Source organism: Mycetomoellerius zeteki, unplaced genomic scaffold (assembly GCF_001594055.1).
Source record: "Mycetomoellerius zeteki isolate Tzet28-1 unplaced genomic scaffold, Tzet1.0 scaffold149, whole genome shotgun sequence".
Lineage (NCBI taxonomy): Eukaryota > Metazoa > Arthropoda > Insecta > Hymenoptera > Formicidae > Mycetomoellerius > Mycetomoellerius zeteki.
Window position 1 is genome coordinate 3,435,076 of NW_017256436.1, and position 13,081 is coordinate 3,448,156.

Genomic DNA, 13,081 nt, shown 5'->3' on the forward strand with positions numbered 1-13,081 from the left:
AAATATGTCTGCAACATGGACGAATTATGAAGATATTCTTATCGAAATATTAATTACATCTATCTGAGTAAATTATTTATTAACATTCTGTACATATAGTCTAGAAATTGTTACATATTTGATGGCTTGTCTTTTAATCACGTTATTCGAGTATTGAACTGTGAATTAAAAAGATTCTTAGAAATGAAATAATAAAATGAAAACAACCCTGGACAATCATACGGCGGTGCATTTAATCTTAACCATTCTGCCAGGCAAACTGTCACTTGGTTCGTGGCAAGAACGGCAGCGACCTTCCTGGAGTCACAAAAATCCGATGGTGCGCTGCAACACGAAACACGATGCGCCGCATAGCAATGGCAAAAGTCCGGCAATAAAATCAACTCGGGAGATCCAGACATTTTTATACTCGCAATCTTTAAATTCGCGCAGGTTTTACGCCGCCATGGCCCGTATAAGAAATCTCGTGTTCAACGCGAAGAAAAATGTAATTCTTTTCTTTTTTGTTACTTTTTCGCGCAGCTATCACACCACGATATCGCGTAATAATACCAATAAAACGCGAGTCGCGAGAAACATGTACTTTGTCGGTCGAGTGCATTGATTACTAATCGAAATTATAGTATGTTTGTGAAATCATTTCCGTTAATTTGCTCCGACGCGAATTAAAATAATACCCGGCATGTCATCCTTAAGTTTTCCAAAACACTATACTTATCTCGATTCGTAAACGTCGTCAAGATTATAGAAGGATCCATGGGCGTCGTCAGGACTTCTAAGAACATGCTTTAAACTTTCTTATTCTTGTTTGTTTTCAAAGAGTTTGGTGCTATAATATATTGTTATATAATATGTTATTATAATATATTTATTGTAATAAAATATGTTTTATATTTTATGTTCTTTTGTATATTTATATAGTTTACTGTTTTTTAATAATTGCGTATCATAAAATTTATATCACATTATATTTTAATTTTTTATTTTTAATTGTACTATATGTTGATTGAATAATTATTTAAATTTGTCATCTAACTTCAGCTCGATTACAGACCTTGTTTAATTTCTTATTGTCTTTACATTAATACGAGCACTTGTTTTATATATTTATTTATATCACTTCATTTACTTATTATTTTTAATATTTAAAAAGTTGGAAAAAAGATTGATAAAATTTTTTTCATAAACATTCTTCAAACAAATTCTCTGCCCCTGAAAGTGTAAAGCAATGCTTGTGCATCTTTCTCGTACGTTTCTTGCGGCGCCCATGGCACCTCCCTGTGCGTCCTTTCTCCTGTGCATGTCGTCGGGCAATCGCATAATAAGAAATAAATTAAGCGTTTATGTCCGCGCGCATTGGCGGTGGTCGCTATCTCCTGGACGTGGATTCCCGGCACGTGAGAAGCACGCACGTCTAATTGCTGTTGGAATGGTCGCCGAATACTTGGAACACTTATAGTGTTGAACGACTCATTACAATCGCTCTCACGGTTCTCGCATTCGAGGAATGTCCTTTCGCGCGAATCTCTAAATTTTTTTCAATTTTCGCTGTCGGTACGTTAAAAATTAATTTTCCTCATTTGTTTTCCAACAAACGTTCAGTTTCTAGAACGTCACGAATATTAATATTTTCGCATCCGAAACTGTGCGTCATCGCGCGAAACCTATCGCTCAAGTTCGCACGACCGAAGTCACGTAGCCTCCACGATGATCACTATAATCATAATGTATGAATGTAGATTGTGTTCCTATGTATACAAGTATTTCAAATGTGGATATTAATGGCGAAGAAAAATGGTTAAAATTGCTTCAAGGTTCGCATAAATAGTCACGAAATTCTTGAACTTTGACGAGGATTGCACGAATGTAAACAGTTAATGAAGTGTTTTTTTCCACGGTGATTATTACCTTCGCGAATTTTCGCGCTTCGTGGAAACATCGATACTTGTTTTGTTCCAAGATTCTCACCTACAGATAATGTCACGCGACGATTCTGCTTTCCTCCCGTCGATCGTCATATCGATGTAATGGCTCGCCATTGTTTGCAAATGCAAGTCCCGGGCGTGTAATGGTTCCGGTATTATTAGACGTACGACTTTTATGTTTCAGCGATAATCTCGCTTACCGTGCGCGTATCTTCCCGAAGCGAGGATCCCGATAAACCATACACATAAATATTATATTCGTGATGTTGACTCCTTATACCTGCGCGACTCGTCAAGGTCGCGTTTACAAAGAACTCGAGCACGCACAGGTATCTTATTACACTCGCAATAGCCACGTATCTTATTATATAGATAGGTATAGAACCACAGTGAACAGTGAGAGGAAATCGATTAAGAAAGCGATCGATAAGCTGGCGACTAAAAATCAGAATTGACGATAATTACCAGCGTCCTCTGGGCAACACATAATTTATGATTGGAGCTGAAAGTCACGGAACGTGTGACTATTAGAATGGTACATAAATAAGCGAAAACATAGAATGCGTAGTTGATCGAGACCTGAAAGAGTAATTTGTAAATGTAATTTGTAACATGTAAAATGCATTTATATAGAATAATGTAAATTTTTATCAAAATTTCGCTTTAACTCTCCGAAGCTTATCTCAAACTCTGTAATACAGTTACTGATGCTGAGCCTATTAAACCCATTTAATTCATGTTAATTAAAAGATATCTTGATAATTTAGCACAAATACAATTTTTTTTTTAGAAATATGTCCTATTTAAATATGCAGCTCATTATTAATCTTTAGTCCTTAGAATTTAATTTTAGTCTTTAGAATTAATAACATTTTATAACTTTAAGAAAATGTAAATTAATGTTTTTAATTTTATTAAAACATTTTATTGAAATAAACAACCTTTTAATTAAAATTGCAATACTGAACAACTGTGTGATTTTTCAGGTACTGCTTCAGGCGGCACTAGTCTGGGAAGAAACTCACGGCGCTCCAGCGAAGAAGAGCGACATAGTTGCCGGTACAGAATTCCTCTCAGTCTTCATAAACGGCGCTATGGCGACGCCGCCGCAACGACGTCGGGGCTTCCGACCGCGTGTTGGTCAACACGCGGCTGCGACAGCGGGTGACAGCGCGACCGCCGAATCGCACCAACACGAGGCTTCGATCTATCGAATATCTCGGAACCCAGGCAGTCGACCGATTTCAGTGTCGAGGCCACAAACGAGCGGTCGCGACGAGATCGTTCGTTTCTATCCTATAAATCAAAAAACGTTGGAAAACCAGCAACAAAATCTAGCGTCGTTAATCGACGACTTGAGCACGCCGGGCGACATAAGTTCGACGCACCTGACGCCTTCGAGCGCGGTAACAACGACGATGACGAGCGCGCCGACGTCGATCTATCAAGCTCGAACAATCTCAAGGTCGAACGGGATCAACGGAACTATTGGCAGAGGTATCAGCCGGCAGAAGGTGATCGGTGTCAGCGTCACATCCACGGTTGAGGCCACGCCGTACAAAGTACGTGTCGAGCATTACGACAGCGCTGACGCCGTGGTAGTTACGCGACCACCAAGTTTGGACTCTACGGTGAGTAGAGAAGTTCCTAAAGAATCAACCAAGGAATCAATTAAAAGTTTGACGAGTACCAGCAGACCGTCGACGTCACTATCGTCCACAATGACGACAACGACGACCACAATTACGACGACTACAATGACGCCACCACCGCCGGGTCGATTCGTTACCGAGGAGCTTAGCAATATCGTTTCGGAATCAAACAGGAGCGAATTCTCCGTTGATGAGGACTCACCAAGAACGAGTTGGCGCGGCCGCGTAACCATGACACCACGAATTGAGAACAATCATCAGGATGAAGAAATCAATGAGGCTGGACGGATCATCGATGTCGACGCGATTACTCTACCGACGGAAGAGAATTACGAGCTACCCGTAGAGAATTCGGAACGACGAGAGTTGAATGAGGAATTGTCGGAGATGTCAACGGATCGGCTTCAAGGACGCAAGATGGGACGTCACTATGACGCGTCGCTCTATAACCGATCGGGCCCGAAGGCGTACAGCCAATCATCAAAAGCGTACAAACCTTCGCGAACCTATAATGAGCCGCCTAAAGTATATAGCGAGCCGGCCAAAATGTATGGTGAACCCGAACGTATGTATGGAGAACCGGCTAAAGTGTACAGCGAGCCGGCTAAAATCTATAGCGAACCAGCCAAGGTTTACAGCGAGCCTGCCAAGATTTATAGCGAGCCGGCCAAAGTCTATGGCGAGCCGGAAAAAATCTATTCCGAACCATCCAAGATCTATTCGGAACCAGCTAAAGTCTACTCCGAGCCAGCCAAAATCTATTCGCAGCCGGCTAAAGTATATGGCGAGCCCAGCAAGGTGTACGACTCCGAGGGCCAACCAGTGGATCGTCAAGAAAGCGTTGAGCCCCACGAGCAGAATTATGAAATCGATGAGTCGGTCAGCGTCGGCAGCAACGGCAATGTCCACGGGCCGCAATTGGTTGTCACGGAGGAAACCCCAGGTGCGACGGAAGACGGTCACAAGGTCGGCTACGTAGTGGAGGGCAGAAACTATAGGAAGTACAGGGTCGAGGAGAGAACGCCGGACGGCTTTATCGTGGGCGAGTATGGCGTCGTCAGTCACGACGACGGTTCTTTGCGCGGCGTCAGATATACCGCTGATGGTACCATCAATCCCCAACTCATCTACGACGCCCTGATGAAGTTCCTCGCATTGTGAACGCCGTGATAACGAAAAAAGTGAAAGGAAGAAAGACGAATCGACGAATCGTTGCGAGACACCAAGGGAGATCACGCAACGTTGCTGGGCTCATTTCTTCACCTATAATTCATGTTATGTTTCAAAAATCAAGACTAATTCGATTTGCTGCAACCCACGCGATATTTTTACTACAGTTGTCTGTTAGATAATGGTCTAGTCTAGGCCATTCAATGTCAGCTAATAATGGGTTATGAAAACTACTATTGTTTCCTTCTTCAGAAAGACTTGATTCCGCAGCGACGGATCGGCAAATTGCGGATTTCTTCGAGGTGGCTTCGGCAATGTCGTCGATGAGACAAACACGACTGATACTTTTGCTCTTGCCAACTCAACTGCCTCAACAATTAATTTTAAGGACGATTTAGGATCTAAGGAAGAACTCACTCGACCAAGGCAACCTGCGCGCGCCACCGACCCGAGAACCGAAAGGTCGACCGGGACCGACGCACGAAAAAGTCAAATCTCGATGCTCAATCATTGCGAAACGCTGACAGATGAAAGTTACTCTTTGGACGGCGAAAGTACAAACTTTTGTGTGCAATGCCGCTCAATGGCCTTTGATGATCGTAACAACCGATCAAAGTGGTTGTCGAACATTTTTTTTACTAGCTAATAGCTACTCACAAGCACATTTGAAGTGAGAACGCAACTACTCGCGGGCTAAAAATATATTTCAGTGCATAAGAATCTCATGTTTGTGTGCATGACACGCATCGACTTGGACGATTTTTCATTTTAATGTAATATTGGTTACGTTCAACAGAAAAAGCAACTTTGCAAAAGCTGTTGTAAAATTCTTCAATGTGATTGGTCTTATTTTTAGTTCCCCCCCCTGAATCTAAATATATAAATTAATTATATTAAAAAAATCTTACAATACACACACACACCCCCACACAATTGCAAAGCTGCTGTTTCTGTTTAAAAGAAAGTCATTAACAGAAAGTTAGTAATTTTTTGCATGCTTTTATATGACGTTCGACGCGATATTTACATTTGCCTGAAAGTACGGTAACAAATTAGTAACCGCCCAGATAACATAAAGTCGAAAATCAAGATGTCTAAAAAACGTCTTAAAGACATCTTTGTGAGAAACGTTTTAAAAACATTTAAAAGACATCTTGAATATCGATTTTAGACTTTGTGTTGTCTGGACGTCATTTCATGATCACGGCTACAAGATAAAATGGGAATCGTGCCTGATGAAACATAAAATTAAAGACATGTCCGATCCTGATGCGATATTGCGCACCTGGAGATTGATTAGTTGACACTGACAATGATTCCCACGTGCGCATATTGATACGTGTCTTTGCAACTGAATATCTGATATAACGAGAATCGTACCCACCTTTGTGCACTCGTCGAGGATGTACTCGTGACAGACCCTCGATCCCTGATCTCTGATCTTTGATCTCCGGTAAGAAAATCTCGAATCGCACTCGCTGTGAAGAATCGGATCCCAAATATTTTGACCGCAACAAATACTTTGGCTGAAAGTGCGTTTTAACACGCACGTTCCATAAAAGGATTTGCATCGCAACACAAAAATAATTCACGATATCTTCCCACATGCCGGTAATTTTTCCGTCTCTTTTTTAGAATAATAAACATCAGAGATCATCGATCGAGCGATCGATATGATGCGATTTCGTGTGACATACGAGAATAAATCTCTTTTTACATAGTAAAGAAATGTTATCTCATAGTGTCACGAGATCTATATTGATCAGAGATTAATTTAATCGCCAAAGGGAATTTAACAGAATATTTTACTGTTTTTTTTATTATATCGCAGTTAACACTAGAACAATCGAAATTTTCTCTTATCATTTTTAATGTTTAAAGCCCGTTCTACAATAGGGTCGCAAGTCGTAAGCCGTAAGAAATTGGCCAATCACAGTTGAATATGAAAAAAATAATCGACTATAATTGGTTAATTTCTTACAGCTTGCAACCCTATTGTAGAACAGGCTTAAGAAATATTTAATATGTACAGGATGTCTAGCAACAGGTGAAATAAAACTTAAGGAGTGATTTTAGATAATAAAAAAATAAGTGATTTTTTTAGATGATAAAATGATTGGTTTATACTTCGAGAGACATTGAATAAAAATATAAAAAATAAAATAAATAGTATTTACATGAAATATTTTATTACGAGATGTGTCGAAATTGTTAGCGGATGAATCGAACGTATCCGAATGTTCTAACGTTAACAGCTTCCAAAATCATTGACTGAGAGTCCCTTTCGTGCGTTTTCATCGCGGTTATGCTTCTGTGATGAAGAGGTAGATGAAAAAGTTGCAACTGCCAGGGCCCTTTGTCCGAGAATGGTCGACGATTCTTTAAAGTAGCTAGCTGGCCCCGCAGCTGCGACGAACGGACCGACTTGTCACGGCAGCGTCTCCGCGCGTATCCTAGTTCTATAAGTTCCCTAGATTTTAAGGCTGACAAAGGAAGTATCTCAATTAGCGAGAAAGCTCGTTTTTATTCTCCGTAGCATCAATTATATTATTTAGCAATTACAATTAGCTCGTTCTCTCACATTACCTCAGTCCTTGGAGATAGTTCCTCTCGCCATGCAATATCGAGCGCTCTCATACCCTAAACGCGAGTAAGCGTTCCGTGAAACTCACGAGAAACATAATATATGAAGTGTTCCGAAATCGTCTTTGCCTCTTTGATGAACGAGCGATTACGGGAAAGTAAGTTTCAAGTTTATCGATGAAAGGAAAGAAATATAAATGAAAGCATCGACATTAATTTCCCGACAGCCTGTACGGATATATCTTGTGTATTGCTCACGTTTATAAACTATAAAGGTCTCGATTATATTCTATTTTACTCTCCCGTATGTACATTTCTAAAGCATTTAAGTATATTACAGACGGTATCTCTAAGAACTCTTGTAAGACATACATCCTAAATAATGTTTACTATAAAAATATTATATGTAATGCTGTGTGCAAGCCATCGCCATTTTTTAACAGCAACATTGTAATAAAGACATTGCCATGAAAAGTATTCTGACCCTTAAATTATTATGATCCTAGCATTCTTGCGATCGAAAATTTCATTAATTTATCTCGATTTTTTCTTAAAAAACTTAATTTTATTATACTCTTTGATTATCAATTAAATTAATTTAATAAAAGTTCAAAGTTTTACATCCGAGTATTTCAGTGTTCATCGATGCAAGACGGCCCTGTTAAAAATTGAATCATGTTTATATACAGACTTTGTCGTGTCAGAATCGTAAGCTTTGATAGCCATCAAAATGCGATTCTCTGCATCTTTATATATTACATGGACATTTCTAAACCGATCTTAATTCCATTATATTTATTAAAGTTTTCCCGCGGTGATCGAAGAGAGTCAAAATACTTGCGTGCAGCGACATTGACCGGTTATTCATTATCGTGGCGCCAGACAGGAGGTGCTCGTAAGGTACTCGTGCAATTTAGGGAGTAATGAACGTCCTTGAAGGCCAGACAATTTTCTTCACCGTTCATCCGTATCTTGATAACTCGGCGATCGCTAATAACAATCTATTCCGAATAATGATGCGTCTACAACTGGAAATATAATTAATATAATATGTTTCTTTGTTTTTTTATTTTTGAAAAATATTCTGGATTTCGTGAAAAGATTGATAACTTTATGAAAAACGTTTAATAGATTTTACCAAAAAAACCCCCCCCCCCGCTCTCTCTCAATTGTATTTGCAATTAATTATCTATTATTATTCAATTATTAAGAGAAACATGTTTCTAATTTTCGTGTATAGTTATATTTATTTATTTTTAAAAGATGAAGATTCTTATTATTTTTTTATAACATTATTGCATTGAATGTACACTAACATTGTTTGAAACTTTCTTAGTATTTTCAGGGCCGAATTCAATAATGATAATAAAATCATCAAAGTGTCGAATATGTTATGAAAGACAGGCATCTTAAAAATTATTTAATGATGCATACTCGTATTTGGTGAGATATATGCAAATTGTACCATGTATGTAGTAGCAATTATTTTGACAAATTAATCGTAATTTGCTTACAATAAAAGCACAGGCACACGAAACAAAATTTAATGTTTGATCGGAGATTAAATCGTAATATTCTTATGTATTTTGACGCTTTGAAATCTATTGCTTCATCTACAATTTGCACATCGGATTCGGTTTTAGAGCGTCAAGATACATAAAAATACCATTGTTTAATCTACGGCTTAAAATTTTTTTATGTGCGAGTGTAATTTATGCATAAAACAAAATTTTATCGAATATTTCCATCGTTTGAATGATCGACATCCGCGGATCCGATCAGTCTGATATTCCACTTCGAATAATTCTTGAGTTAATATCACACATAAAATCTTTAACAATTTTAGTTTATATATATATCTTTTCTTATTATAAATTTGTCATTATCTTTTAATGTTTAGAATATTCTCAAGATTTGTAAAAAAGAAATGTTTATAAAATGAGAATAAGTTACTTATAAACAGGGCTGGATAATATTTAAAATAGTTCTATTTTAAATATGTATTTAAAATGGAAATGGTATTTTGCATTTTCCATTTTAAATGGTTTTTGGAAAATGGTTTTTCATTTTACGTTTGAAATGGAATCTTGTCTATCATTTAACCATTCATATAAAATAGGTAAATGGTTTTTCTATGTTTTCACAAATTTTCTCTAGAATCATTGGTGTATAAGAAGAACTAAATCCCACGATTGGTCAAAGATTTTTATGGATATTCAAATAAACTGCAAATTAAACTGTAAAGAGAAAATTAATTCCAGATAGTCCATAAATATTGACTCTTAATAAAAAATGAATGTTCCAGCATTACGTAAAATACTATATACATTTCTAAAAATGTATATTACTCTTAACATCTAATTTTGACCGTAACCGACGCTTTTCATATTAATTTGATTTATTCAAGTAAACGGTCCCGTTTCCAAATCATAATATTAAAAAATTTTAAATATTCCCGTCAGAAATACTTTATTTATAATATTGTAATCAGGGCTTCGAATTCCGTTGAAAATGGATTTCAAACGTAAAATATTTTTATAAAATTTATACCATCTTGGCAGAAAGTTTTTACAAAAAAACTACATAGATTGAAACAAGGTCTTAGAAATTTTTAGTTTTTCGTAGATATTTGTAGTAGGACGTAAAGTAGTGTTATTTGTTTGAAAAACCAAGAAATCCTCCGCCGAAAATACATAAATTTTCTGTAGCTTTTTAAGTCTTTTATAAAATAATTCTTTATTCAAAAATATATTTTAAAAGATTTCTACATGGTGTTTTTCTAATAAATCGCCATCTTGATGTTTAAACGTATAGATGGAACCAGGTTACCGTCACCTGACACAGGTGGGAGCCGATAAGTTAGGAGAAGGTCTTACCGTTATACGGTCGGATTACCGATGCGGTGTGCTCGATTTGAAGGGGGAATGGCGTTCAAAGGAGCAACCGCCGACGGGTTTCGACGGCGAATAAACATGGTCACGCGACTTCGCCACTCGATATAGCATTGGTCCACACACGCCGCTTGATCACGGTTCTTATTGTCCAAATAATTGAAACACTAATCCCCTTTGCCCTCGCATTGACAGTCAGGACGTGATCGGACGTGACGCGACAACCCAGCGCTATTTAGAAGTGCGTGTTCGAGGGGGTATAACCCCGGAACGGGATGAGCGCCGTAAAAACGCAAACTCAAACGTACGACACGCATTTACCCCGCAGGGGTACACGTGACTCTAATACACTTTCGCTTTAAACCATCGCCTATAACAGGATCGTATATTTGCTCGCGATAGAAGATATTTTAAATTGCATTGCAGTGAAGCTGCCTGAAGTAATTCTAACAATGGAATATTAAAGAATGTGCGAAAGGCAGAAGGTTGTGAGTTTTATAACTTGAAAATATAAGAATATTATGTATCAAAATATCGAAAAGTTTAAAAAATATAAGAATGGCTGCGTTCACAGCAGAAAAAGCAGCTTTGCAACTGTTGTAAAATTCTTGAATATGATTGGTTTATACATTTAGATCCAATGAGGAACTAAGGGCACTGCTTTTTCTGCTGAACGCAGATGGAATGATATACGTATAGAATGAAATTTTTCAATCTTCTATTGGGAGAAATAAAAATTTATTTATTTAATTTAAAATTCGGAATTTTAAATATTCCATAATTCTAACATCTACAATACAAAAGGTTTTAGGCACATAAAAGTGAATTCATTTTAGTTTTATTCTAAAATAAAGAAATTTGAAAATAAGCCAAAAATCCATAAAAATGGATTTCGTTACATCTTAAATTTTACAAAAAATTAAAAAGATTTTATTTATCGATAAATTAAGCAAATGCGGAGGAAATGGCCCTCGGAAAGCACGCTAAATGACCACCTGCAGAGGTAACGAGTGGGAAATTAGTGGTGCGTAAGGGTACCAAGAAGCTGTATCACCTGTGCGCAGCTACCTCCGTCACAACGAAAAAATATCCACTCAACGATGAGATAAAGAGGGAGAACCTGGTAGGTATTTATCCTTCGTTCTTTGCGATTCGTTCCTCCCACTCTCTTATTCCACAAACGAAGAAGGATCTCGCAACGCGATCTGGTACAAAGGTAGTCGACGGAGGTATTCAGCCAACGTAGATCCTCGATAAAACATTGAATGCTGCGTCCATTCAAAGCCTCTATCCGCTTCTCCGCCCCTCTTTAACAGCCGATCCTGTGTCCTGCTCCCGTGGACTCCTTGGGACGCACGCCCACAAAACGAAGTGGAAATGTCGTCGCATCTCTATCCGGACGGATCTCCGGCCTGGCTTGAGATTCGATCTAACGGCTGCTGCGTGATATAAAGACGAGTGAATTTCGATGACGGTTCTTCAGGTCACTAATAGTGACACTAACATTGGCGTCGAACAGGTCTCTATTTTGTATATGGAAAATCTGGGTTAAAGTTTACTATTCTAGGCGACGTCTATGTGACGGTTTTCTCAAATTTATATTGAAGATCTAATGTGAAAACTTTTAACAACACTGCGTTTAATGATCAAAGGATTACAAATTTTATGTCCCGATTCGGAATCAGCGACCCTGAATACCTTCTAAAACTACATTTTGCTGAAATCGGAGGACTTTTAGCATTTCCGTTCGCCATATTGGTTCAGCTATTTTTTATTTTCAAGTTTTGTATCCGAATTCGAAATCAGCGATACTGGGAACCCTCTAATACTATGTTGTTTTTTATGCTATCTATCTATTCTATTCGCTTTTCAGTAAAGAAATCTGAACTGTAATATATCAAGTCTACATACTCGTTATCGAACAACAAAGACTACAGCTCGCTATCACGAGCGACCACAATAAACTCATCCAGTTCTCAACAACCGTATAAAGTATTGTCCGAGCAAGTAATTATAAGGAAGACCCCGAAATTTAGTTTTCTTTCTATTTGCATATGCAAACGCTTCAATACGTTCGGTTTATTATAATTATTTGATGTTTGGCAATTAAAGTCGCGCGGCAAGTAAGCGAGCCTCCATCTCATTATTGTTAAGATGCGCCGCGACACTCTTTTGCTAATTAAGTTTCGACGGGTTCCATATTTTATCACCGACACTGTGCGTCATCGGTGGACTATAATGGAAGAGTAATTTGTCACATCGCGAGCTATCGAGCACCAGCGCCATACCAACGTCGCTCGGCAGCATCGGGTCTTAAGTGATTTGTCCTTGCCATCCCGAGGAGCCACCATTATGCGCCGTTGTGAATGTAGACGTATGATCGTCGGCAAAAGGGGAAGGACCGCTTTTCGTTTAGAAAGGACCTGCTAGGCAAAATGAAAATCTTTATGTCGGACGTTACTCGCACTTATGAACGAATCAATCATTATCCATTGCTAATTACTCAAGAATATTTGTTTTACTTAGTTTTAACGTTAATTATTCTATGTTTATTTGATAAGATTAAAAACTTTTCTATTGATGTGTCTAGAAATTAATAAAGAGATAATAAATAGTAGTGTGTCCGGTGAATACATCTAATATTCGAATAAATGAATAAAAAATGATTGAAAATACACGGATACACTTCTTTTTTATTCGTCAAGAAACGAATAAATACTTTTTCATTCCATTTGAATGAATATTTTTTGAATATGATTACGAATATTTTCGTTTCGTATTCAATTTTATTCTGTATTATCTGCACATAGCCTGTAAGCCTACAAGAGAAAGCGGAAATCTATAAAAACGATGCAGCCAC

The 13,081-nt window shown here is 37.8% G+C and overlaps 1 protein-coding gene across 2 annotated transcripts in view; it reads left to right on the forward strand.

Annotated features, from left to right (window-relative positions):
• The window catches only part of LOC108732213 (uncharacterized), a 44,769-nt gene extending 39,043 nt beyond the window's left edge, over window positions 1–5,726 (forward strand). The window contains exons 1-2 of one of the 2 annotated variants that reach the window (XM_018462895.1): window positions 2,188–2,254; window positions 2,912–5,726. In XM_018462895.1, the coding sequence (XP_018318397.1) occupies window positions 2,189–2,254; window positions 2,912–4,738 (1,893 nt within the window). In that variant the 5' untranslated portion in view covers window position 2,188 and the 3' untranslated portion in view covers window positions 4,739–5,726. Of the gene's footprint in view, window positions 1–2,187; window positions 2,255–2,911 lie in introns of those variants that run through there. The other variant, XM_018462896.1, reaches the window with a different exon arrangement.
• Window positions 5,727–13,081: the final 7,355 nt, after the last annotated feature.